This window comes from Aulonocara sp. 'chitande type north' Nkhata Bay, linkage group LG17 (assembly GCF_057382095.1).
Source record: "Aulonocara sp. 'chitande type north' Nkhata Bay isolate Kocher_YH1m ecotype deep benthic linkage group LG17, A_spYH_male_GT1.1, whole genome shotgun sequence".
NCBI classification, from domain to species: domain Eukaryota; kingdom Metazoa; phylum Chordata; class Actinopteri; order Cichliformes; family Cichlidae; genus Aulonocara; species Aulonocara sp. 'chitande type north' Nkhata Bay.
The window spans coordinates 37,990,951-38,018,945 of NC_141360.1; the positions used below are offsets into that span (position 1 = coordinate 37,990,951).

At 42.8% G+C, this 27,995-nt stretch overlaps 1 protein-coding gene across 4 annotated transcripts in view; it reads right to left on the reverse strand.

Annotated features, from left to right (window-relative positions):
* Positions 1 to 27,995, reverse strand: part of LOC147310539 (kinesin-like protein KIF21A) — a 45,087-nt gene that overhangs the window by 4,952 nt on the left and 12,140 nt on the right. Inside the window, exons 2-33 of one of the 4 annotated variants that reach the window (XM_086268071.1) lie at positions 17,685 to 17,907; positions 15,927 to 16,109; positions 15,367 to 15,516; positions 12,384 to 12,518; positions 12,129 to 12,293; positions 11,743 to 11,858; positions 11,430 to 11,625; positions 11,145 to 11,334; positions 10,156 to 10,219; positions 9,833 to 10,021; positions 9,215 to 9,262; positions 8,542 to 8,602; positions 8,345 to 8,456; positions 8,030 to 8,218; positions 7,753 to 7,952; positions 7,549 to 7,656; positions 7,398 to 7,466; positions 7,180 to 7,325; positions 6,955 to 7,099; positions 6,343 to 6,537; positions 4,744 to 4,845; positions 4,057 to 4,222; positions 3,774 to 3,794; positions 3,125 to 3,182; positions 2,106 to 2,160; positions 1,637 to 1,851; positions 1,266 to 1,439; positions 951 to 983; positions 609 to 745; positions 419 to 503; positions 245 to 334; positions 1 to 159 (exon numbers count right to left, since the gene is read on the reverse strand). In XM_086268071.1, coding sequence (XP_086124197.1) covers positions 1 to 159; positions 245 to 334; positions 419 to 503; positions 609 to 745; positions 951 to 983; positions 1,266 to 1,439; positions 1,637 to 1,851; positions 2,106 to 2,160; positions 3,125 to 3,182; positions 3,774 to 3,794; positions 4,057 to 4,222; positions 4,744 to 4,845; positions 6,343 to 6,537; positions 6,955 to 7,099; positions 7,180 to 7,325; positions 7,398 to 7,466; positions 7,549 to 7,656; positions 7,753 to 7,952; positions 8,030 to 8,218; positions 8,345 to 8,456; positions 8,542 to 8,602; positions 9,215 to 9,262; positions 9,833 to 10,021; positions 10,156 to 10,219; positions 11,145 to 11,334; positions 11,430 to 11,625; positions 11,743 to 11,858; positions 12,129 to 12,293; positions 12,384 to 12,518; positions 15,367 to 15,516; positions 15,927 to 16,109; positions 17,685 to 17,907 — 4,179 coding nt within the window. Of the gene's footprint in view, positions 160 to 244; positions 335 to 418; positions 504 to 608; positions 746 to 950; positions 984 to 1,265; positions 1,440 to 1,636; positions 1,852 to 2,105; positions 2,161 to 3,124; positions 3,183 to 3,773; positions 3,795 to 4,056; positions 4,223 to 4,743; positions 4,846 to 6,342; positions 6,538 to 6,954; positions 7,100 to 7,179; positions 7,326 to 7,397; positions 7,467 to 7,548; positions 7,657 to 7,752; positions 7,953 to 8,029; positions 8,219 to 8,344; positions 8,457 to 8,541; positions 8,603 to 9,214; positions 9,263 to 9,832; positions 10,022 to 10,155; positions 10,220 to 11,144; positions 11,335 to 11,429; positions 11,626 to 11,742; positions 11,859 to 12,128; positions 12,519 to 15,366; positions 15,517 to 15,926; positions 16,110 to 17,684; positions 17,908 to 27,995 lie in introns of all 4 variants that reach the window. The other 3 variants (XM_086268070.1, XM_086268072.1, XM_086268073.1) reach the window with 3 other exon arrangements.

A 27,995-nucleotide genomic window follows, 5' to 3' on the forward strand; every position in this document is an offset into this window, starting at 1 on the left:
TTGCGGAGGTCCCACATGCGGACAGCATTGCCAGCAGCAGCATACAGGAAAGAGCCAGTGTGGTTGAGAGTAATCTGATTGATCTGACTCTCTCCAGGTGGGATGGATAAACTCCGAGCAGAAGAACAGGTGTCTCCTGAGCCCACCTGTCCCGACGACCTTACACGTATAACAAAAATGCAAAACAATAAGATGGTGATAAAACGTAATGACAGATGCTGGACGGAGGGGCGCGTGAACTTACGTGAGTGTGCGGATACACTTGGCAGAGTCTCGTATGTCCCAAACTTTGATGTAAGCAGTGGAAACGGTGAAGACAAGGCTGGAAGTGTACCTATAATAACAGCAACAAGTAAGTAATCTATCCAAAGGTTAAATACAAAAACCAACGTTACTAGTGATTCTAGTATTCTGGTACCTGACTGAGACGACACTGCTGGGATGATCAGCCAAAGACATGATCTCCTGACCTGTCACCAAGTTCCAGACCTTACATGTCCGGTCTAAGAAGACGCACGAGCACAGGTCAGATTAAGAAACAAAAAGGAAAGAAATCATAGAAAACAGTCTTCTCGTGGTGGCCGTTTGAAAGCCGGTGCAGTTTTTACCTTTAGACCCTGTAAACAGCAGGTCATCAGTGGCGTCTACACAGAGAACAGGCTTGGTGTGGCCCTCAGCTACATAAACACACTGAAGTTTGCCCCCCCGGCTGTTCTTGGGGCTTGTTACAGGGTTGATGACACCCCTACAAACATGACACAACATTTTAGACTTTCACTAATCAGCTTTCTGCACCAGCAAAGCCTTGTAGTGGCATACTGTAGCTGACAGATTAAAGTGGTTAAAGCAGTGACAGAATGAAAGGGAAAGGAAGTACAGAGTTAACTATTCCCTCTGATTTTAGCTTACATTTGATATTTAATTAAACATATTAAAGAGGCATGAATTACCTGTGGCCTTCAAACGCAGGCGAGTCCTCCAGCCTGAAACAAAATAATAATGGTTATTTAAAACTTAAATAAACACAGTTAAACTTAAAGGGCGTATTAGCATCCTAACATTTGCCTTTTGCAACAGTTTGCTCAGTAAAGCAGTGAAGTTCAGGCTGCTGGGTTCATGTCATTTTTATAATCACCTAAATTAAATTATGGCTCATCAGGGGTTCATGAATGGCTCTGTTGTAATTATCCAGCTGCGGCCTGACTGACACATGGCTAAAACTACAAACAAACCTGTTCTTCTGATTAAAGGAAGTTCACACTTACAGGGATTTGTAGTCACTGGCTTTGGTTTTAGTTTCCGCTGTGCTAACTGGAGCTGCATGTACAGGTCCTGGGATCTGCGACGCCACGCCTCCTTTCTCGTGCATCTTCCTGCGGCTGAGCGGCGAGCGCTCCAGTTGTTTCCTCTCAGCTCCTGTAGGTGATCTGGATCTGGAACTACAGACGGTAAAGATTTCACAAGGGGTTTTGTTTTTCTGGAGTAATAACACGTAACATTTTAGCAGCAAGATATCACACAAACAGTCTTCAATATTTCAGAATGCTGAATGATGAGCACCGGAAATATCTGGCATTTCAGAAGAGAACTTTGATATTTTTGTGCCCTGCAGAGAAATGTTGCTTTTACCACTTACATGGCAGCTGGCCTGGCAGACAGCGCAGATGGGGAAACAGTTTGCTCACGGTCAGCGGTTTGACCAACCGCTTGACCCTGCATGTCTGCCGGTCCTTCCAGGCGCTCAGCAAGGGGCAGCAGAGGGGCTGAAAAGTCTCCAGTGGGGGATTCACAGGACAAATCTCCACTGCTGGCATAAAGCAATTCCATCTGTGTGGTGGTTCGCCTTCGAGCCTGGGGGACCAGAATAGTTTGGAACACGGACTCACAACTCACTAAGCAGCTAGTAATTATCCTAAATTCAACAAAGTATTGTGGAACTTCTGCTTAACTTTGGATGAAGTAAAAAGGAGGGGAATTGGAAAAATATGGATCAAATATTATAAAGTAAATTCAGTTTTAAATTTAAAAGCATTTTTTAACTGTTAAACGTAAAAAACACGGGGGCTTAAACAGTATGCTGCACATTGCCCGGCAGAGTACAGTACCTTGCTTCTTGGTCTGGATTCACCACACATCTTCATTAAATCTGATGCCAGTGTGCTGAAACACAGAATTTTCAACCAGTTATTCCCAGTACATGTTAGGCTAGCAGTGTTAGGCAGTACAATGTTTACCAATTTTATGATATTAGCATTTAATTTGCACCTGCACTTTCAGACTCGAGATATGCAGCATCATCCCTATGTTTTGTCTGAGAACGCTCTTCTTCACCAAAGAAGTGGGAAAAAAAGGAAAGAGAAAACACAACTGGCGTCTGGATAGAAAGTGATCCTCTTCCTCCTCACCTCAAATTTATCTCCAGAACTGAAGCCAGGACTCTAATGCACACGCTTGTGCATAAACACGCTCAGCAGATTAGACATCCAGCGCACCCCTCAACATTATGAAAGCTAATTTTAGGCTTTCAAGGGTTCTAAAAATCACACTTTGTCTCTGATAAACAGTTTGATTGCTTTCACACATGTGACAGTTGGCTCATATTACAGCTTGTTTGCTATCTGTATCCGAGTCTGATAATGTTAGAGCCACTTCAACGAAGGTTTCACAAATGCCAGCTAACAGCAGCTAACAGAGGTTAACGGCAGCTAACAGAGGCTCACAGCAGCTAACGGCAGCTAACAGAGGCTAACGGCAGCTAACAGAGGCTAACGGCAGCACACAATAACATGCAGGGAAAAGTTGCCTGCTCAACTATGTGAGCTACAATGGTACAAACAAAAACAGGCCTCGTCAATAACTAGTATTTGCTTTGTCTATATCCGGCTTCTGTACAAGCAACAAAGTAGTTAGTGACACAAAGTCGTTAGCATGCAATGAACGTGGGATTTCACAGATCCAGGCATCACTCGTTTAAATCGCAAAGACGGCAAGGGGCGAAAATGCTCATCAAAAGGGGACTTCTGCGATCATGATGCATGAAATCATGAATTACTTTTTTCTTCTTCTAACTGTGAACCTATAAAGTGCTTTTGAATTGATAACCTGTGCAGGTGTATATATTTACCTGCCCTCTGTGGCTGGACTGGGGGTGGATTCATCACTACTGCTGTCATTTCCGTTCTCTGCAATAATGACAGACACAAATAAAGACACATTTGAAAAAGGGAAAAACAAAGAAAAATGTGTCTTTGTGAGTGTGGAAAGCATGTGTGACTTCCTTGATGGCACATTTTAGATGTCAGGGACTGTTCAGAATGTTGCTGCAGCGGTTCATAAACGAGGTCGGGGGGTCGTTTAGTGTAGTTTTAGATAAAGGGTGATCTGGGAGAGAAGGAAATGGAGGAAAACGCAAGAGAAGACAAACACAGAAAGGCTGACACGCAAACTGCTGCTTCCACATAATCGCAGCTCATCCTCATGAAGTGGGACTGGCTAGCAGGTGGGGTGACACGTCATGCATATTACTGGCACAGTTACGACAGCCGGGTTAGTTTTTATCAGGACTGCGATGCACGTGATGCACACGGCAAGATTCCATCATTTTTTTCAAATGTAGATTTTTTTCTTTCTAATTTGGAAACTAATTGCACAAAAAAAAAATCAGACTGAAAACAGTTCACAGTTTGGGAGCAACATTTAATGGAAATCGTGTAGTGTGCACGTGCTTTGCTCTCTCACGCACTAACGTACTGCTGTGTATTTTTGTCACTCACCTGGAGACAGGTAACCTAACTCTGAGCTCACAGCAACACCACAGAAAGAAACAAACAGAAATCAAAAATCAAAACCCAAAGATGAGGAAAAAGGCTACTCGTTATTTTACTGGCTTCAGTGACAATTTGATGTGTCATAGTGACAAATTCTTCACATCTCTTTTGGACAAGCTGAGGAAGCCGGTAAAGTAAAAAAGTAGCCACACACGGTTAAAAAGATGACTGAAAAAGGTGATTGCGCCCGACGGGCTCGGACCCGAGTCGATCTGTCGGCGCCCGCTACCTTGCAAAGCGCTGCCCAGCAAGGCGTCCAGCTCCGGGTTGATCTCAGCTTTCTCCTTGAGCATGTGGAAGAGCAACTGGTTCTGCGTGGCGCTGTTGATCTCCGTCTGCTTCAGCCTGCCCTCCATCACCTTCAGCTGGGAGTCCTTTTGAGCCGCCTGCAGACCCTGAGTCCCGGCACAGCAGAGAGATTATCACAGAGCTCTTTTTAATTGTTTGTATTCGTATAACGGAGGTCGACCTCCGCATCTGTTCAGCGCAGGAAACAAACATAATAAAGGCTCGGCCTCTTTCAGTTTAGTGTGAAGTAGTAATTACTTCCGCTTCTTCGTTTGTGCTCTCAGTCTTCCTCCTTTTGCCGCTGGGCTGACTGCATTTCCTCACTGGACCAATTAGGTTTCGCCAAATCTAATCTTATCTAATCTAATGGAGACTTAATTCAATCATGTTGTTCCATTAAAGGTCTCATTAGATTCAATCTCATAAAGGAGCCATGGTTACGAAGAAAACGGGCTCGGGATAAACAGGCAAGCTGCAAACGAGTTACCACGACGACTGCAAATAATCGCTATGCAATTAAATTCATAAAGCACTTCTACTTAGAGAAAGGTTGGTATCATAAAAAATAAACATTGTGATATTTTGTAATATTTATTTGACATGTCTGGTGTGAGTCATCTGTTGGTACCTTATTAATGGCCATAGTCATGAAATGGTCAAGTAGGAAGCGGGACTCAGATAGGTTACAGGAACTGATGACAGCAGCAGCATCCACGGTGTCTCCTTCCTCCTGCAGCCCACAGCGATGACACATTTCATAAAACATTGCTGCGAGAAACTTGACAACTTATTTCCACACAGTGTGATTTGATTTAAAATGAGGACAGCAACCTTCTTCCATAGCTAACACCAGCTATCAGCACTGCTAACACAAACAAGTTTTATAAACAGCAATTCTGTGAGAGATTTCCTGATGTGCTTGGGATCATCATCCCGTTCTATGACCCAGTTGGCCTCACTTCTGACTCTAGAGCACTTTGGTATACAGAGGAGTTCATGGTCGACTCAATGGCCACAAGGTGCCCGGGTCCTGAGCTGCAAATCAAGCCCAAATCATTACTCTGCCACCAAAAGTGCTTGGTCTGGTTTTCTCCAAATGTGAAGCTGTGCTTTACAGCGAAACATCTCCACTTTGGTCTCGTCTGCGTCTAAAGGACACTGTTCCGGAAGTCTTGCAGTTTGTTCAGATGCAAAATCTGCAGCAACTCTCTGGTGTAGGTCTTTATTGAGGATTGCATAGTCTGAATTTGGGGATAATTTTCTGGAACGTCTACTCCTGGCAATATTGGGGGGGCACTGTGTTAAAACACAGCGGACATTCCCAGACCTCCAAATTGCCAAAACATCTGCTTTTATAGAGGTGCATTGAAGTGCATTTGATTAGAGTTGTACTTCTTTTTTAACAGGACAATTAAAACAGAAAAACATCTCAAACTGCCTGGATTATGAGAGCAAACATTGTTAGCTGCTATAAAACTTTCACCCACGGCTGGGATGCAATTTAATGAATCACTAGTCTGACACTAACCATCAGTTAGCAACCCAATTCTAAGCCTGCAGAGATTTCCAGCAACGCACATTTCAGCCAACACAGCATTACATACCACCGCTCTCAGTGCTATCTCATTAGTGACCCCAGGCTTACTATTGATAAATAATTGCACAGTTTAACCCAAGCGGCAGCAAATCAGAGGTTTTCAGGATCCGCGGCTCTCTAATTCCTAAATTGCACACTTTAAACCCAACAATTTGTGCAGCAGCTTAAAGAGCATCGTGAGTGGCTGATGGCATGAATGTGAGGTACAAAACTCAGAGTGTAAACGTTATACGTGCAAACAAAAAGTTACATGTATACACGGCTGATCAGCTGCCACCATTAGGCTGCTTTGGCTGCATTAATGGGCTGTGCTGCCGGTGGGTTGTTGTTTTATTGAGTCATTGTTGTTTTGACAAATAGGCGCCTGATGCTTGTTTGTCAAAGTGGGGCCCAAAATGCTCTGGGACTGTCAGCGGTGCAGAACTGCAATTATTTCCCAAATTGATTGCCCAAGGGTGACAGCCCCATGCAAGCCCATTCTCGCTAATGAGGCAGCGATGATAGTGTTTGCATCATTATGAGCTGCGTGCAAGTGTGCGAACATCATACTGCCCTTCTTTTATGAAGCATTACAAACAGACTCGAATAAACACTGGGATCACGCGCGGCCGATTGCTGCTGTTCTCTCACCTTAGCCTCCTCCATCTGCATGATGTTGGCCTGGCAGTCGGCGATGCTGTCGTTGATGTAGTCGATGTTGGCGCTCAGGGACTCCAGCTCCTCGTTCAGAGATGCCAGGGAGCGGTCGGCGTCCGCGCCGTCTACTGCCGTTTTTTCTCTTTTCCTAGACACTCGCTCACGTCGTCTAGTCAGCTCCTCACGTTGCTGGAGAAAAGGCGAGAACAGAGGTTAGAAGGAAAGGAGGACAAAGAAGCATTTTAAAAGCATTTTAGTTGGTGCAACTACACACAAACATCTCTCTCTCTGCAGTAATTGGGCTCTAAAGTAGGAGAGTAGCAGTAAAACTCCTGTAGTATTCATCAGTGACAACAGAAACAGCATGACAGCTGGGGTGGAAGTGGGTTGCAAAGCAGCTTGCAGATGGGCAACAACTGTGTGCAGGCTAAAGCAGCTTAAGTAGTGGGGCCTATGTGAGTTCAGCAAACTGGATATTATCACAATACTTCTCAATACTTCATGTTATTGCGATTTTTACCATTTTGCATTTGCTGAGCATTGAAAAAAAACTGTAATAGTGTATCGACCAGCTGATGTGGGCTCACGACCACCGTAAAACATTACCTTCAGTAGTCGGTTCATATCTGTCTCCATGTTAGAGATGGTCATCCTCTGCATGATGATGTCATTGATGCGTCTCTCCAGTGACTGCCACTTGGCCCTGGCTGATCTGTTGAGGTAGATACTTCCCATCCGCACTGGGGAACTCCTAAAGAAGAAGGCATTCTTTCAGACGTCTCACTCAGCTGACATGCACACTCACGCTGTAAATGCGCTAACGCGGTTTACCTGGCTCCGTTGGAAGAGCTTGCACTAGAGGACTGCAGCCGTCCTGGGACTGCTCTATGAGAGGGTTCCTGAGGAGGTTCAGGTAGGCTCACTTTCCTGCTCACTTTTCCGGACACGGGCCTCACCTGGCGCCTAAGAGCGGTCACCTGACACAGAGAACAGGTATAACAAAGCCACATGTAACATAGTCATCATTGCCTCCCTCAACTGCGTTTTACCTCTTCATTCTTCCGACGGAGGATCAGCTCCTGCTGTCTCTTCTGGGCCTCGAGCTGCCTCACCTGGTGCTGTGAGACAAGATTGATTTTAGTTTTGTCTTTATGATCCAAAAGCAACTTTATAAGACATGAGTGTTTCTGTGCCTCTTACCTCAGCTCTGCGCTGGTCTTTTTTCAGCGAGGCTATCTCTCTGTTCCTCCTGCACTCTGTGGCCCTGTTCCTCTCCTGCTGCTCCTTCATCTGGCGCATCAGTGCCACCTGGTGGACAAGCATAACACAGCAAGTGTAGCAGCGCAGCTACAAGACAAGTGTGAAAAGTGCTGCTTATCCCAAAATGAAAAGAAGGAGCTTTACTTTGGTTTTCTTCATCTCGGTCACATCCAGCTGGAGTTTCTTGAGCTGCTTCTCGTACTGCGACTGGTTCTTCAGCAGGCGTGCGTGCTCCTTTTGGGCAGACTGGAGCTTCTGCAGCTCTTTGTTCATGGAGGTCAGCTTCCTCTCGTACTCAGCTTTGATCCGTTTGGCCTTTTCCTCCGTACCGGACTCCACTGAACCTGTGGATGGAGTAGGTTTCATTTCCTTTGCTCTTTAATCCTCTTTGAACAGGCAGATCCTAATTTCTCCATCTTACCCATGTTGTGCAGCACTTTGTCCCTCTCCAGCTGCGTGTCTCTGATCTTGTTCTGCAGCATCATCAGCTTCTGTTCATACTGCTGTTTGAGAGTGTGCAGACGCCGCTGGCTGTTCTCCAACTCATCGATCAGCTTCTGCTTGATGGCGATCTCACAGGTGATGTTGGCCAGGTCGGCTTGAACGTTTTCTGCACACCCCCAAAAAGAAACATGAAGTTCAGAGTGCGGTTTCTTTACAATCTGTGCACAGTTTTGTCTGGGGAAACAAAGATGAGCTCTTATTTTGATACTTCCTTCCATCTGGATAGCTGTACCTTTCTCATCCAGTTCTTCAGAGTCAGACTCCTCGGATGTCTCATCTCCTGCCATCTCAAAGTCCTCTTCTTCTCCATCAGCATCCTCGCCCTCTTCATGGTCGCTGCCCTCCTGGTAAAATGGTAACAAACGCTGAGTAATATGTGACATTTACATATTATATTTACAGTTTAAGTTATTTAATCCAGCAACCTACCACCTCTGCCTCCTCGTTTCCTCTTTCCTGATCGTTGTCCGGCAGCTCCTCTTTGACAACACTAAAGGAGGGAAAGAGTGTTAGCTCTCTGTCTAAGAAGGAAATGCTACAGTCCCATGAGTCAAATTCGGACTAACAGGAAGTTAAATCACAACAAATACAGATGAATGACACATGCAAATGATTATAGGCTTGATTAATGAATGATTTCATTGTGATTTCACAAACATGGAGGACACAGTGGGAGAGACGAAGAGATTAAACGATCAGTAACTACCATCCACATTACATTAGGAGCCGCCGCACACTGCAAAGATCTGCTGACCAAATGCCACACGCTACAGCAAAGTGTGTGATATTTATCAACTCCAGCTCCAAATTTCATATGTTTTCAATGGTTTTGGTATCACAAAACGTGATCTGATCAACACCCTGCAGTGTGCAGTGAAAGGGAAAAAGAGGGCGAGGAAAGAGCTGGTTAAATTCCCTGCTCCCTTTGCAGGACCGTGAACCGCCTGTAGGTGCAGAAAAAGTTAGTCGCTTCGGGAATTTGGAAAAGAAGGAAGACTTGGGTCGACAATCAGCTAAAATCACTTCAAGGGAAGGGCACAAATTCCATTGCCAGTTTCAGATTGAGTATTTGAACCCCATTTGTTGATGGGAGGCGGCAAACCTGGCGTCCTCAAGCTCATGATGGTGATTCTCTTCGTACTGCCTCAGTCTTCGGTGAGAAGGATGGAGGTGGGGAGGGTGAGGACGGCGGAGGTAAAGAGAGCAGACAGGCCACAGAATTTGGGGGAAAACGAAGGATGTTTATAAGAGAGAGACAGAGAGAGAGGGCGAGAGAGATCAGCAAGAGGTGAGTGACAAAAACCCCCAAAACAGCAGCTCAAATGATGGATTTTGGTTATGGAGACGTAAAGAAAGGCAGATTTCATGTGAGAAAACCTGATTTAAAGAAAATAAACAGTTCTTTGTAACTTGCAGATCCCAAGCATGTATAGAAATAAAAATATACAAGACACATGCAGCAAAGGGATAAGCGATCAATGGCCTCCAGCGTGTTGGAGAAGTGGCGACTGAATGCAGCACACATTCCATTAAAGAAACAACAGGGTGTAAACTGCTAATGTAGGGAATCAGCAGATAATTACAACACGCCAAGAGGCGACACTCTGGCTGCACATTAACAGCTCTCCAATTTCTACTTCCTGGCAAAGCGGCTGTTATTCTTACGCACTTCCAGGAACGGACTAGAGCTTCACAACTGTGTGCCAACTTGAACATGTACCTCTTTTTCTTCTTTTTCTCCTTCTTCTTGAGTTTCTCCAGGTCTTTCTTGGCCATCTCGATGACGTCCCTGGCCTCCTTCCCTGGAGCGAGGAGGGCGGGGCCGCCGTACAGCGAGGAACGAGTGGAGGCCCGGGACAGGTTCTTCCTGAGGTTCTCGCTCACGGCCTCGCTCTCCAGAAGTTTGGCTCTGAGGAACGAGTTACATTACACAAACGTTACTGTTGCTAAACACTTGCAGCACATTTTAATGTGAAGTTATACTGTTGTTGCAGACACGTTCCTGTGATCTGGCTAAGGCTAAAATCTGGTCTCCTTTCGTACCTGAGCTCCTCGATTTCTTTGATGTAGTTCTGAATCATGTTGCCGATTTCTTCGTTACCTTCACCTACAATTAAAGGAAGTTAGGACTTTAAATGATATAAAACTATGTTAATTATAAAACTAATAGCTTAAAATCATTTCAGAAACATGCTTTAGTGGTTATTTTATCTGACATACTGGTTTAAAACATAAACTGTATATAAAAGACCGACATATCAGTAAGGGGATAGTGATTTGGGTTCCAAAAAAGAAGTCTATAAGCCTAATTATCCATAATAAGCATCATCGTCTGGGTCCGATTAAGCAGAGACACCCTCCTTCACTCCGCCCCCTCCTCAAGCTCTTCCTGGTTGTCACTGAGATTCTTCCAATCCTTCTGGGTCTCTTCTCTGTGGGATATGGCCAAAACACCTCACCTAGCAAGCGCTCAGGAGACGTCCTAATCAGATGCCTGAACCACCTCAACTGGTAGCAGCTCTACTCTGACTACTGGTTACTTTGAAACTCACATATTACAACTGTACGTCCTGGGTTTGTCAATCAGATCATCCAGTTAGGCTAGGACAGGGTTACGGTGGAAAACCAACATGGCAGTAGGCACGATGCTCAGCTCAGAATAGACAGTGAGTGATTTATGAAGAAACACTTCAGAACTGATGACATCTTATCTTAGCACGTGTTAGCTTACTCACGTAAAACTGCAAGGGTGGACAAAAACCTGCCAACATGCTAGCGTTATAGCATGCTAACATTAGCATTTAGCCCAAGGCCCTGCTGTGTATATGGCCATACATAGTAAACGGACTGGTTCTTATGATGACGTCTCACTGTGAACCAACCAACCACTTTTTAAATACTAAAATCCCAGTTCTACAAAGATTAGAACTATATAAAAAATATGATACAGCATATACAGTATCAGCAAAACCAGCTGTGTCATGAGGCTGTGTAAGACATATGTTGTATGAGCTTTTTTGAAAATGTCCTACCTGCTTTGGCGAGAGCCTGGTTTGCCTGGTCACTGAGGATCTGAGTGAGTCGGGCTCTCTGGGCATCAATGGTCTCCTGCATGGCCTTCACTCTCACTCTCAGGTTGTTATTCTCCGTCTGCAACATGGAGTTTTCATGGACCAGGTCGTTCATGCCCTCCATGCCGTCCTCACCCACCATACGCTTTCCCTAAACAATCGACAAAAGGGCCAAATATTGCTCTGCTCATGTCCTCTACATGGACTGTATTTGTGAATGCATTCCCGCCTGTGCCACGCTCTTACAGTCTTGTACTCCATCAGCTCCATCTGCAGTCGTGCTATCTCTGTCCTCAGGGCGCTGATCTGCTGGCTGGCCCTATCCTGGTTCACCATCACCTTGTTCTTGATGTTCCGGGCCCGGTTGGCGTATTTTAGTGTGTTCAAGGTTTCCATGAAGTCCCTGTCTGACGGGCTGATGCAGGCGATCATCACAGTTTGACTGGAGGATGCAAGAATAACGATCAAGCCCGTTGATTTCTTACGGCTAGTATGGACATTTAAATGCATATCTAATATTTATTTGAAGAGATATCACAGCAGATTCTTCCCCACAAACCTGTTGCCACCTAGTGAGTCCTGTAACAGCCGGGTCAGTTTGGAGTCTCTGTAAGGCACGTGAGTGGAGCGCTTACTCCTGTCTCCAAGAGCACTGATGACATTTCCCAGGGCGAGCTAAGGAAGGACACGGAAGAGGAGAACAAGCATTCAGCCTTAGTTACCTTGCCATCAGTATTCACTATAAATAAGGTTATGGTGGAAGAAATCAACAGTGTAATGCCTATTCTGTCCATCAGGGGTCTCTCCTGCACCACGCACTGGTAAATGATGGTCTCTTACTTGCTTTTCATCACTGTCCTATTAAATGCAGCTCAAACTAAATTAAGTGGCCAATGACAGCAGCGCAGTGTTTACTGTTTAAAGTTCTCCGTAGAGCTTCCTCACCAGCCCACAGTTGATGGAGATGCCCTCTTTCGCTCTGTCTCCTGTAGCTCCAGTTCTCTTTAATCTCTCAGAACCCGCCAGGTCCACAAAGTGGAACTTGGCCGTCAGAGTCTCAAACTCATCGATCTCTGAGTCGTTAGCCAGACGGTTATCCGTCGCGTTATCCTGGACGAAAAGGGAAAGGAAAGTAAATAAACAGAACTGCGACTGATGCAAACACACCAGTCCTCTGTTGCCTTTCATAACAATACTTACATTGTTGTCAGGGGAGCAGACTCGCACTTGGCACAAGTGGATGGTGAAGATGGCATGGGAGCGTGAACTCTGGACGTTCATCTGGGTGCTGGCGGTGGTGCGAGACAGAGCGCCCAGCTTCAGACACTGAATCATCTGTTAGAGGAGAGGTGGAAGAAACAGATGACAAAAAATTGTGTGCTTTCTCATATCATTTCTGAGCTGCACAGAAATCTAAACATAGAGACTGTTCCTAACCACTGTGATCGTTGAAGAGTTCAGTTAAGACACTTTAGCAGCTGAAAGGTAAAAAGACTACAAGAACTTAATGATGACTTCCTCACTGGGAGATGTGAGTCTCTGCTGGAGAGAAATCCTACTCACTGAATGGAAACACTACTGTGCAAAACTCTTGAGCAGCACTCATCTTTTTCTATTTAGCGAGGGGAAAAAAATCTACTTCTATGGATGTTTCTGCCTTTTGTTCAGTTCTTTGTCAGCATGATCCCACGCTGCTTCAATAATGTTGAGGCCCAGGCTCTGGAGATGACTGGTAGTGTTTCACTGTTACTGCATTGGCAGTGTTTGGGATCAGACTCAGGCCAGATGCATCTTCAGGTCCTGTGTCAGGTCTTTATTGGCTTTTTTTCTATTTCTTAACAGGATGACAGCATTCAGATAATGTTCATGTTTTATCCTCCACTTGTCCAGGTTCCTCAAATTTTTTAAAGGACATGCTGCACATGTTTTTGGCTAATAGCTCTTTGGGAATCACCTTGTTGCTGTAAAAATTCTACTTTATGCCTGTTAGACTTATCTCTGTGTTTTCCATGTGAGAACTAAATAGGCTGCTAGTAACTAAGCACTGTATGATACAATATGAAAAAATTGCCAGACGATTCTAGAGTTTATCGAGCCATCTGACAGATACATCCATCCATCCATTTGTTTCTGCTCATCCTTTTTCAGGGTCACTCGAGCCTATCCGAGCTGGCTTAGGGCGAAGGCGGGGTACACCCTGGACAGGTCGCCAGTCTGTCGCAGGGCTAACACACAGAGACAGACAACCATTTGCACTCACATGCGCTCCCGCATTCACACCTATGGGCAGTTTTGTGTTTCCAATTAACCTATGCCCCCATAACTGCATGTCTCTGGACTGTTGGAGGAACATGTTTGCACCCATGCAAACACGGGGAGAACATGAAAACTCCACACAGAAAGACCCCAGCCTGATGGTGGAATTGAACTCAGGACCTTCATGCTGTGATTCATGTTTAAAGTCTTAGTAGATTGGTGTTAAATGGCTTGACAAAAACCCCCAAAATATTCCTCTAAAAGTGGTCAGCTCAAGGACTGAACTGAAAAGGGGGAAAAAAATACACATATAGAAGGGCCTGAAGAGCTGTTCCTAAAGATCCCATTAAAAAAAACTACTAAATGTAGGTGAACTATCAAGTAATGAAGGGTGGCTAGAAACTTTTGCACAGTGTAACAAGTGTATTTTTACAGCGTTATGAACGAAATGAGTTGAATCAGCGGTCCCCAACCCCCGGGCCACAGACCGGTACCGGTCCGTGAGTCTTCAGAGTTTTTATCATTAACTCACTTTCCCTGGGTCTTTTCCCGTGCGTTATGAATAAATCTTTTTTTTGGTACCTGTACTGGTTTTATTTTGTTGTATTTATCCGCGACAACTTAAAGGCCGGTCTGTGAAAATATTGTTGGACATAAACTGGTCCGTGGCGCAAAAAAGGTTGGGGACCGCTGAATTAAATTAGGATTACCACCATTGTAACAGGATTTGTGCTGCCGCCATCCGAGTTATTTTGAAAGCTTTGGTCCTGTCGTTTAGCCTAAATCTTCAGAACATGAGTCACTTTCTGAGTGGGTTTTTATCACAATTTAAGACATCACCCTCAAAATGTAAAACTATATTCTACAAAAAAGATCATTAACTTCCAGTTTGCGTAGGCTCATCATCTTGGTCCATTAACCCTTTAAGACCTACCATAGAACCAAGTCCGCCAGAGCTTATATTATATTTTTACATGCTGTGGAGCCATTTTTGGGAGCATTTCAAGTTGCTATACATCAATACAACCATTATAGCCCAAACTTTAATAATATGTCTGCATTAGGTGCATAATAATTACATAAATTGCAAAAAAGTGCAATAAACTACAAAAAAATTGAAAATCGTTTTTGTTTTTTTAACATATATTTCTAGTTAGAGAAATTTAAGAGGCTCATCCCTCAAAACTGTAAATACAAAAAAGTTGCACAAACTAGTTTCCCACCACAGGAAATTTATTTTGAGTGTCTTCATAGTTTTATTTTTGAAATACACCAATTTTTATACACTGCAGGAAAAACGAAAATAAATATTATACTGCAAATTTGCAAAATAACAGCATATGCATCAAAATAAACTATTTCCAGCAGTGCAATATGAGTCCTAAGCATCCCAGAAACGACACAGAAAGTCATAAACTCAAACATAACTTTTTAAAACACAAGTATAGGCTCATAAGGCCCCGATCGTAAAAAAACTACATTTCCGCAAAATGACGTCACTTCCGGTTTCGGGCAGGTCATGCGGTCATGTGATAGTTCGCGCTGATGGACGTAGGAAGTGTTACAAACAGCTGATCGGATCGGCGAAGCGTGTTTCTGGAATATCATGTTTTTGTTGCTGCAAGTGATTTTTATGCAGTTTTTGCAAAGCTATATGTGGAAGGAAACTGTGACCTAGGACAAGCTGATGGCATAAGATGTAAGTACAACTCCTCCGGTTTCATATGCAAAAAAAATTATTGCGCTAGCTTACGTGGTTGCAGAGCTACCGGGATTTAAAAATAGTTACGCAAAATGGAGCGTGCCCGCTCCGATCGGCTGTAAAGGGTTAAAGCTACTTATTGTGACCCCCCTCGCAAAATCCCCCCCAAAAAGCAGTAGTATATTTGAGCCGCTTTTAGCGTTTTTCCAGGTTTTCGAAACTGACCTCGGCTGCAGAGGTGACGGTGCGGGTGGTGACCCCCACCGTGTAGATGCCTCCATTGGCGTCCTCGTGGATTTTGATGTTGGATTTCTGCTTCCTGGCCTCGAGGTCTCGAGTCGTGTCGAACAAATCGAGCACCTCCTCGTTGTAAAGCTAAAAAACAAGAAAGTCATAAATAATTAACAAACAGCCGACAGATTAGACGACGTCGTGCAGAGCGTAAATTATTATGTCACTGTCGGAAGCGCCATTTTTTCTCTTCAGCTGCTGCCTCACCAGCTGTTAGCAGCCACTTGCTGGCAGTTAAAAATAAAGCCGGGCGCGACCTCGGAGACAGGCTAATGACAGTTTAATGGCAGTCGGGTTATCTGCGCACTTTAACAACCTGAACTGATACACCCTATGCTGACCTTTGACCTCTTGCTGTCTGCATGCTCTCGCTATGTCTAACAAACTGACTTTAAGTTATTTCAGTGTTATTTATCAGCTTGCTGATGATGTTCGATGTTACCAACTGAGTTGCTCTGCATTGTTTGTGGATGTGAGTGTGTGTGTTTCTGCACCTCCAGGAACTGTGCATTGATCTTGAATTCAGGAACAGGCCTGCCCTGCTCAGTGGCGGCCTGTCTGCGCTCCTCGATTCCTCTGAACAGGTGGTTCACGGCCCGAGGAATGATGCCCAGCTCGTCCTCTCCGATGTTGACATCGAAGCCAGTTCCCATGGTGTACGTCTTCCCCGAACCCGTCTGGACAGGGAGGAAAAGACAGGGGGATGGGCCGGAGTCATGGTGACACAAAGAGGAATGAGACATTGGGGTTCAAATTCACACGTCACCCCTCTCCTCCCCACCGAAACGCCAGAGAGGCCCCGACAGGAGCGCGTGCGTGTTTGTGCCGACAGATGATCGAGAAAGACAGTTTTATTCTGCACGGCCGCACCTGTGTGATTACCGTGTTTGTGTGCATGCGTGTGAATGAGTGTGTTGGGCCGCTGCCGTGCCCCGTGAAAGGCGCTTTGTCAGAAAAATAACGGGCGAGGGAACAATGTGAGGACAGAATAATGAACACAAAGAGGAGCTCAGAGGAAGGGTAAGAAGAGGGAAGTTTAAAAAGCAGTTGTTCAATGACAGAGTGTCTCTTTGTACATTGAATTTCAATACAAAAACCCTTTAAATCACACTGAATAAAACTAAGCTGTTATTTTTTGCCTCTATAGTCCTCAGTGTGGCTGCACCTTCCTTTCCTCCGTTGCCTGTGAGTAAAGCATTGGTGTCATGCTGAGGCTGTTCCAGGCCTTCACTCATATTCACAAAGGCCAAAACATGGTGTTGTGTCGATAGCAAGGATTAACAATGATCAGAGTGACCGGTTCACCACTGAAGGTGATTTTTACTTTGTTTCCACACTGATGCATTAAATTAATGTTGTTCTTTTTTTGATTTGTGACTACTATGACATTGAGGCTAATTATCTGAACGCACTTTAATGAACACTAAATCACTGTGCAATTAATTCTGTTGGTATCGGAAGTTACCGATATTTGGATCATCACCGCCACTGGTCAGAACAGGCTAAGAAAAAATTGAGCCTAACACTTCAGACAGTTGAGCTGTTTTGCATTGCACAGGCCTTAATGTTACCGTACAATACATACATCATCCACTTTTTTCACAATTATACACTTGCAGAACTATAACCTCTACATAAAACAAAAGGATTTTGCATATCTGTCCATTTCAAAACCAAGGTGGACAAATGACCTTGCTGCTTTCCTCTGTTTCCAGTCTTTTTGCAAAGCAACTGTGGAACTGGCTGCCATAGCTTCAGAGATGAGAGTGGCACCAATCAACTGCTTTCAGGATGCATGTTAGTCTATAATGTTTAAAGCCATAAAATATGTTTTGACTTCTTGGTTTACTTTCCTGCTCTGGCATAATGTGAAGCAGACACTTTCTACTTTGTTTTGATTGGATAACAAACTTCCATATCTATCATTCCCTCTTATTCTAATTTATTAGAGGCAATACAAAGCTGTGGTGATGAGGACATGTTGGAACATATTGGCAGCACAGAGCTGCCGAGGCTCCTTTATTGCCTGCCTACCGATGTGAAAATGAAATCAGCTTCATATCACATGATGCCATAAATCTTTTGTTTCTGGAAGGAGTGCCGCTCCCTTGAGAAAAACTTTGACTGAATGTGAATATGTGACTGAGCTTGTGTATATTCATGCCATACCGGTGTGCTGTTAACATGAGTAAAAAAGGCAACGCTCCATGCCCTTCTACCAATACGTGTGCAGCAAAAGCCTGCTGACTAACCTGTCCATATGCAAAGATTGTGGCGTTGTAGCCCTCAAGGCAACCCTCGATGAGCCTCTCGGTGCAGTGGGTGTAGATCGTCTCCTGCTGGGTGTCCATATCGAAGACATAATCATAGGTGAAGGCCTTGTCCTTGCCCAGGACCACTTGGGGTTCTCCTGGCATCACATACGTACAGATGTGACAGCCCTCAATCTTCTCTTTGGGCAGCTGAGGACGAATCCTGGCAGACAGAGAGGGAGAAAGAGACCACAGTAGAGGTGAGACGTGGCTCAAGACTTGGGATAGGTTGTGGAGGTCACGTATGGGCAAGTTACCTTTCAGAGCTGGGAGAAGGGCTTTAACTGTTGTTAATGTGACAGTGTTACCCAACCAATGATCATCTCCTATGTCTAACCAAGTGGATTTATTGCTTATAAATAACATTGACTTTATTGGCTTAATGGTGAAAGTGCAGCTAAGCTGAAGACAGAAACAGTTTTCACTGAGCATGTCTTTTTATGCATGTGGAAACCAGTGTCAGCATGCTGCCCGTGCACTGTACAGTGCCCGCACTGTTCAGGAGTGAGGGAGAGCGAGCGAGCTCTGGGTAAACAGTCCCACCCATAGATTTCATTAAGGAATTGCTCTGTTTGCCTTCCTTCAAATAAAAACACTTCCCCGTTACATCATTTCCTCCTCCGCTTTTTATCACTGCACTAACAGTCGACCTGAAGAGGAAGTGGAAATGCTGAAGGGAAATATTTGGACAGGGAATTAAAATGGTGAAAACTGTTTATAGCAAACCCTGGATGAAAATAGGAATAGAAAACAGTTCTATTAGTATCAATACTGCAATACTCGTAGAAATAAATGGTAAATTATAATGATGGGCATGTGAAGGAAAACCTCACAGTTAGCAGGAAGTAAATGGATTCCTTCAAAGGCCACAGTCAAACCCCAGAAAGGTTAGAATAACAGTGAAAAAACAGACTCTCAGAATAGAAAAGTGTCAGTACTGTTGGTGTCCTCTGGTGCTCATTAACTCTCAGTGTATGTGTGAGGATGTGGCACTTTGCATGAAGTCTGTACTATATCACATTAGTCACAGCAAGAGTCTACAGAAAAAAAGCAAAAGGCTTAGAAGGAAAGGAAAAGAAGGATGTCGGTGAAGCTACAGTAGCAAAGGTCCACAGAGGTGTCATTGTGCGTGCGTGACATCAGATCCCAGCTATTTAGCAGGCTCCCTCTCTGGGATTACAGCACTGATGAAAGCAGGACAGAGGCAGACAAGTCCTACCTGCAGTAACTGTATTCCCGTAAGAGTATTATAACTGTCAGCTCTGTGTTGTGAAGAGAAGTCCCAAAAAGTTCAGCTTTCCTAGCAGGATTTTCCTGACATTCACTCAATTGCATGCTACAGCAAAAGGCACAGAGAACTTACAAAGCATCAGATCTCATACAAAAACAATTTCCACAGCATTGGATGGAACACAGTGAAGACAGTCATCAAAAATCAGAGACATGTCCAGTTGTACACTGGTCCCTCGCTTTAACGTGGCCTTGCTGTTTCACAGATTTTTTTGTGCAATTTTGCATGCTTTTTTTGTGTTCTGCGTCCTGATTGGCTGTAGACCATCGTCAATCAATCTCCTCTGTGCCGTGTCTCCTGTCCAGTACAGAATGCGTTCAGCTTGTTATATTTACATAAATCTTTGATCGCTAGCAGTGTGACTCTGAAATGTATGAACTGTATGTTTCTAAGTTTTCTCCCCAACAAACACAACAATGTTGACGAAACGTAGGCAGCTGCGGTAGCACCCGGAAGGCAGAGGAAGATGCTAACCATCGCACAAAACGTTGAACTTCTGGACATGCTAAAGGAAGGTAGAAGTTACTGTATTTTTTGGACCAAGTGTTTAAACAAGAAAGAAAAGTGTGAAAATGTTCATGCCTGTCTGAGAAAAGTGTATAAAGTGTGTAGTGACAGCTTTTAAAGCCGTAAAACATCTATAATAATTGTAAAAACTAAAGTTGGCTACTTCACGGATTTCACCTATTGCAGGTTATTTTTAGAACGTAACTCCCGCGATAAACGAGGGACCACTGTAGTTAATGAAAAGACAAGACAAACTGGTCAGGGAGGCTGCCAACAGACCTGTAGCACCACTGAAAGAGTACCAGAACCAGTACCAACCAGTACTTTCAGGTAGAGCAGGGCAATATGACCAAAAATATTTATCACGATATACATTTGAAAATTTGCGATAACGATATAACTGACGATATAATTGACACTAGACAAAATACTTTACAACTCCTCAACTTTATTAGTGCAAAAAAAAAAAAAAATCAATGTATTTTCACTTAAACAAGCAGCTGTTTTAAGTGCATTAAAGTTATATTAAAAAAATTAACAGTGCAAATGCAAATTCCTTGCTGACAGTTTAACCAAAAGGCATTTCCAGTGGAAACTGGCCGACATATCCTCAGCATAACCATGTATAATATCCACAAAAGAGGTTATACACACACAATACGGTAATATTATGTTGAAGCGCAGGACGTATCACTCCGCGAGGCTCCTGCCTACGATAGCCTTAATGCTCCAACAATCCATCAAGCAGTGCGGCTTCGTAGCTTAGCAAAGTCGTACCGAAACATTTGACAGATTCTCGAGCGCCGTGTACATAAAATCGTTTCGAGGTCAGTAAACACAACCAGAATTCATACATAAGGCACACAGGATTATAAGGAACACTGTCGATTTTCAGAAAAAGCAAAGGATTGATTTTAAGTGTGCCGTATTTTCCAAAAAACACAGTAATAACGACGGCCTGCTAGCATGCTCTACCAAAAATAGTGCTTTGTTGTGTATCTGACGGATGAACGCTAAACCAGTTCCACACCACTGAAGTTGCAGCATTTTTACAAACCAATTCTGGTTCATCCGTTTCATTCAACGATCCACTTTCGCCCTTCTCATTCTGTGTTGCCACCATGTGCGTATGAAAACAAAGGCACTGCGCATGCGCGTTTTACCCATATTCTATCGCGATATTTCATTTTCTTATCGTTGCCCAACATTACACTGGTATTACCGTGAACGGTATGATATGGCCCAGCCCTACTTTCAGACAAGAACTGGTTGTGTACTACACACTAAAAAACTAACAGTCTCCACATGTCTGGTCTGTGGGGTAGGGATGCAGGGTTGGTGAAGCATGGTGGTGGCAACATCATGCTTTGGGGCTGCTTTTCTTTTGCTGGAACTGTGGTTTTAGTCAAATACTAAACTTTTGATCTGAAATCCCAAGCATACATCCAAATCAACAAATAAATGGCTTCACCGGAAAAAAAGAAAATTAAAGTTTTGGAATGACCCAGCCAGAGCCCAGACCTAAATCCAGTACAAAATCTGTGAGCTAAAGAGGGCTGTGTGCAAGACATGCGCTCCTACCCAACAAGACTGAATGCTGCAATTAAATCAAAATGTGCTTCAACACAGTTTTAGCATAAGGGTGCGCACACGTACAACTAGCTTATTATTGTCTTATAGTGTCACATTAAAGGTAAGAAAATTTTTGAAATGATTTATTGTGATCTAATTTTTTTAACATCAGAAAAACCTGGCAGTTTAACAAGTGTGTGTACAACTACACTACAAGGCTTGTTGACACAAAGCTGATAAGAAAATGTCAAGTTAATGCATATTTTTAAAAACTACATACATCAGAGGTGGCTCCAGGTGAAGATGACGTAACTATCAGGTCATCTGAGAAGACTGTGACTTAATGGCACGACGGCTGAGAGCATTACAGGAGTGAATCTGCATTAATCCCCTTTGGCTAGCTTCCCAAAACTTGTCAGAGAGCTGTAATCCAGGTAACAATAGAGGCACTCATTGCAGCTTACAGTGAGGGCATTAAGTCACTCAGTTATTGTTCATTTTGAGTGTTTGGGAAGAAAAATGTAACAAAGTATGAACTACAGCAAACACATTTAGAAAAAAAAGGATTTTTTCTAATATAGTTAAGTATAATTAAATCAGTGTTTTCTCCAAGAGGGACAAAAAAAGCCTCTACAAATGTAGTCTCCATTTAGAATAAATGCCCAGTCTATCTGATTACGTTCGCCTTAACAAAGCAGTGATGCACTGTTTGTTTTGTTGCTTGTTACGACATCTCCGGGGTCCTCCATTTAGAAATGGACCAGAGAGAGGAAAATAAATGTCTGAGGAAAAGATAAAGAAAAACAAAGGGCCAGGAAAGACTGGACATGATGGCTACAGATGGAAATTGCACCCACAGTGCATCTCGTCTCAAACTCATTATCTATCTTTGCATAACAAGACCTTTATACTGATCTCATTCAGCCTGTCATTTTTTCTTTCTTGTCACAGTAAGATGCACCACTGCAAATGAATAACGACACACTGAATGCACTGCCCTCGCTGTTCAGGAGGGCGAGCGTGTCATTTTATGTGCCTAGGATTTTTAAGCTCGGTTCTGTTTGGATCCAAAAGCACAGACTGCAGTCTCAGCTTATATTTAAATAGTAAAAGTGTCGTACGTTATTTTGGGAGCAGCTGGTGAAAACTGCATGATAGCTAGACAAAACAGTAATAGTTAATAGAATAAATTCATGTTTTCTGGGTCATGTTGGTCTATGAAGCCATGCTTGGATGCCTCTGAATGCTCAGTGGGACAAGAAAAATGCTCTATAATGCCAGTCTATCTCCATTTTACAGTATGCTAACTATCCAAAAACAGCAAGACACAGATATTTGAAAATAGGCTCAAGTCATCACTCTAGGCAATGCAGGAAATAACACTAATGTGAGCCGGTAAGCGCTGTTACCAGCTCAGCCCTCTACCTGGCACACCCTCGGGCCACAGTCTTTTGGCCTGTAACTTCAACAACAGTGAAACAAGCTCTGTAAAGAAGAGCTTCTGCCTGTGTCTAAACCAACTTATGTATTCAGAGGGTGTGGCATGTTTTTTTTGTAGCTCACAGAATACAGCTAGAATATTCCAGTAAAAACTGTGCCATATTTTGCTATGCTTAAAAAATTCTGGATTAAATGGCAATGAAGCACTGCTTTTCATTGCCAGAAGTCTGTTAAATCCTGTCAGTGAAACCAATGATACTACAGTATTACCAACACCCACGTTTGTTAAGTACACTTGTACACTTTCTCACCTTCTAAGACTTAAATGCAAAGAGTAACACCACTACTACATCTGTGATCTAAATACACAATGACTGGGCACATTTTTTAGGTACACTGTTGAACTGGTTGTTAGCAAAAACATTTAATCAGTCAGTCACATGGCAGAAACCCAGTGCATTGAGGTTCAATCCAAACATCAATAAGAAAGAAAGATTATTCTGAATGTGGTAATTAAGATGTGGTAATCTTAATGTCATTAATGCCGCAGGTCGGAGGGGAGTGATCACTTTGGTTCACTCAGATAGGAAGGCAATAGTAACTCAAATAACCATTCATTGCAACCAGGGTATGCAGAAGAGCATCTCTGAGCACACATGACACTGAAACTTGGAGTAGATGGGCTACAGCAGCAGAAGACCACACCACCTGCCACTCCTGTCAGCTACGAACAGGAAATTGAGGCTACAGTTTGCACAGGCTCACTGAAATTGGACAACAGATGACTGAAAAACTGCTGCCTGGTCTGAGAAGTCTTGATTTCTGCTCTAGCATTCAGGTGGTAGGGACAGAATTGGGCATAAATCCATCCTGGGCTATTAACGATTCAAGCTGCTGGTGGTGGTATGATGATTATTTTCTTGGGACGCATTAGTACCTTAAAGCCTTTAAGACACATCTTCTGACGGCTGCTTCTAGCAGTGTAACGCTCCTTAAACATGACAATGAGTTAATTATATTCAAATGGCCTCCACAGTCACAAGATCACAATCAAATAGAGCACCTTTGGGATATAGTGAAATGGGAGACTGGTGTCATGGATGTGCTGCTGAAAAATGTGCATCAACAAAACCTGAGGAATGTTTCCAACACTTGCTATGCAGAATAAAAGGCAAAAAGGCGCAACACTTTATACTTCTTAACATACCAAAGTAAAGAAATGAGTTTTGAATGTTTATATGAAATACACCTCTATTATGAGTAGTCACTGGGTGTGTGCATACTCACAACTAATGCAAGTTCTGGCATCGGGCATTTCAGCTAAACATAAACAGAAGTGAGAGGTGTGAAGTGTGTTCTGCTGGTGTATTATTAGTGCGACTGACTGACTTTAGCAGTGATTATAATCTGGCAACCTTCACTCTGGTTCAACCCAAAACACTCTTCATCTGTTTGAATAAAGGTTTGCCCTTCAGCGCAGTGCAGACTTAGAGCACTAATCCACCTTTTAGAGCAGCACACTCATGCTCTGCATGGCTGTTTCTCCAGGAAATTTCAGTTATCTGCTTATGCATTAACACGCACGCACGCACGCACGCGCACACGCACGCACGCACGCGCGCACACACACACACCCACACACACACACACTTTCAAAGCTTTTTACACACAATTTAGGTGCATCTTATGATTTTACCTTTAATTTTAATTCTGTGAGGAACATAAATAACTTTTTCATAGTGAAACTAGAGCTCTACAGTTAGATTAACAAATAGTTGTAAGACAAAATGCATACTGAAAATCTCAATTTGGAAAAAAGTAAACATGTTTGTTTAATATGACTAACTTTTTTAGAAAGATTAATTTTTTTAAATCTAGATTTCACTCTTTATGCTTGGCTAAGCTAGCTACCTATCTCGCTATTAACATGTGCAGCTAAAAGTTTGTAGGTTGCGAGTCGTTATGTAATTTAACTTATACACACTGCCACACTGATCTAATATGTACACTTGTTTAGCTTGTTGGCTTTTGGACAAAGGTGAGAATAGTTTCTACTGAGGATTTTGCAGTCACATAACCGCTAACCAGGTCACATTAACTTGGCCACCATATTGGTAGTCTCAAGTGACTAATGCCCTAGTCACATAGTGACTATCTGGCAACCAGTGAAGGAAAAATAGGCATTCACCAACCGGTTGGTAAGCTGTTGCTGGAGGTTGACGGCAGTCACCGTTTCAATTATTTTGAAAGCCCCAGTCACATGGGAAAAAATTTCTTTGCAAATACGTCCTTGTGATTGCACTGTTCGCTAGCAGATGTAGTTCACATGGAACACGCCGCCTTGTCTGCAAACATTTGCCAGCTATTCTCTGAGCAGTAAAAACCGAGACACAAACTGGAAATGGACACCATTTGTCTTCAAAGTAAACGTTCCTTCTTTTGAAAAATGTTAGCACAAATTTTACTTTCAAAGTAAATACCCTCAGTTTCTGGTTTGTATTGCAAAACGTTTTACTACCGCTCAGATAGTAGCTAGCAAGTGTTTGCAGACATGTGGGCATGCTCCATTGCAAACTACCATTGACCAGTTTTACCTAGGAGTTACGCTACAGCTAAATGCTAGCTGTGCTAGCATACTCTGCTAAAGTCCTGAAAACATCCGTGTAGTCACCAGAAGGTGCTGTCAAAGGAAGCTATTGTTCAAAGTTGCACTTTGTGGCTATTGTAGCTTCAGGTATACTGCTATCAGACACATTAAAAGAGCATGTGCTGAAAAATAGTAACATCCATTACTAATTCACTCATCAAATCACTATGCAGATCAAGTCTGACTAAAGATATGGAAGAAAACTGAGCAGCTTTTTAGCACAGTTCAATAAGAGAAGCCACAGCCTGTCACTGACTGATGAGGGGAATTTAGCGACCGAGACAGCGTTCACTGAACCATTAAAGAGATGAAAAGGAGAAAGGCAGACACACTACCCTATATGCACACATACCTATTCAAACAAACACACACACGCACACACACACACACAAACACACAGGGGGGATTTGTCAGCCTCTCTCCATGTGACAAGTCCTGCTAGGCTCCTGCTCTCACTCTCATTATTGCAATTATGGTGAAAGCCTGAGAAACAGTGAACTCCTCAAACACACACAAAAACACAGGCTTCATATATATAGCCTGACTATAGACTGACTGAGACCTGCTATTGTGACTGATAAAAGGAATCAACAAGAAACGATGACACACTAATAAAAAGGAGGCGAGTCACACCATGACCACCATGCTGCTTATCTCATCTTTCCTAAAACACAGCCAGTCAAATGCTGACATCAGTATTACTGCCAATAAGAAAATCAATTCAATTCCCTAGAGCCAGTTCCTGTGCATCATCACTAACAAATCAACATTAACAGTAAACCTCGACATCCGATTCCTACTTAATTTAATCCTGTGTGATTTATTTTTAGCTTTAAGCACCACTTACAGCTGAGGGCACTGAGTGATTCAGCAAAAACAGAAAGGCACATCTGAGCCAAAGGGCAGCAGACACGACTCTTTTCTCCGCATTTCACAGTGAAACCAGCAGAGTCACAGTCACATCATCACAGTCATATATTTTTAGATCCCGAAACACTTGGAGTTAGTTGGTATGAGCAGTGCTGACTGCTAACTCAAAATGAGTATAACCAAATTTTATATTTGTTTGACTTGTTGTTTTTTTTGTTGTTGTTTTTTTTTTTTACATGTGATATTAGTATATTAGTTACAGATTATTATAATCAAACACATACTGATTATTATACAAGTAGAAGCCTCCAGGCAACTGGCAAAACTGCAGTTCCTCACATGGCCACTTGAGGCAACTTAAGAAGCTGCAGTAATTTCTCTTGCCAAGTTCCCCCTTTATGACAGATAGCACGTGAATTTTTATAGAACTCACCTGTTTAAGCTGTGCATAGCTTTAAGAGTATATGTTTCTACAATAGAATCACTGTGGAGACTTCTTTGTGTTGCTAGTTTTATGGGCATATCTAAAAACTACAAGAAAGACCGTGTGCGTCCTCCTTAGGGATTTGAAGCCTCAGGTTTACACTGTTGACTGGTAATTATGTAGCAATGTGTTTCAGGTCATTTCACAAAGAAATACGAAATACAAAAGTAATATAACAACTAGTGTAATGAGATACTTTTGTTAGAGTTTAATGAGCTAACTTAAGGCATTATTTTTCAGAAAAGTAACAAGTATTGTGTAATAAGTTACTTTTTTTGAGGGTCAACCCCAAGACTGATAACAATGAATTATGAAGGCACTTTGCTAACCAAGCCGGCTAGCCAGTTGTAGCAATTGCGAGACACTTAGGAAGTCAAAATTATGAGATATGTAACTCAAAATAACTCAGACAGTAACTCCAAAGTTTTGAAATAAAAACCTGAAATGTTGAACAGTGGAAAAAAAATACTTTTGTATTTTAAAGAATAGACTATCACTCTATTCTTTAAAATACAAAAGTATTACAAATGAGCTATTCATCAACTGACATATCCCAGGTCCAAATTTACTTTAGGACATAAAAAATATGTTCTAATTTAATGCTAGTAGAGTCTAATAATCTTATTAGGAATAATTTAAGCGAACTGGGAAAATTACCCAAAGTAAATGTAACACTGTCAAACATAGCACATGTACAAATGTAAAAAGTGTCCACCTGGTAAAAGAATAAAAGCCTAACTATATGTCTGTAGTTAGCTAGGTTTTTGTAATTAAGTAAGTAAGTAACACATTATTCAAAGTTTAGATAATTAAGTTTGTGAGCTGCATTTTTTGTGCAACTGAGAAAATTACAGACTAAAGCTAATGGCATAAACCTAGGGTGTGAAATTTGGTTTCAAAACTGAGTTTACAAGTGAAAGCAGAGTTTTGGCTACTTGTAATCATTTTTTGTTCTTTGTTCTTTTTCTAGACACCTCAAATTAAAAAGAAATCCTCTATAAAAACTCGGGTGAAACAGTTGAAGTTGTCCGTAAGTTGTTGATCTGAGTTGACTGTAGTTTTTTGAAGTGCTGTAACTGCAGATTGAAGAGAGAGATGCTACCCAATAGTGGATAATGAGGCTATAAGCAAGTCACAGACATGCACACCACTCACTGGTGCATACAATCTCACGCACAAGGTCTACCTCGTCATTTGATGCTAATGTAACTGAGACAAGGGAACTGCAAACACTCAGATTTCAGTGACACTTCCCAACTTTCTTCGAGCCAAAGTTCTCTGTTGGGAGGTAAACACCGAAACTCTATTCTTCCGTGCTCTAAAAAGGAAACATAACTGTAGTGCGGCTCTAATTTACATTCTTTTAAACGTGTGCAAGTGTGCATCAAGAACACCTTCAAGTACAGCATAATGACTACCTTATATAACAACACGCACACT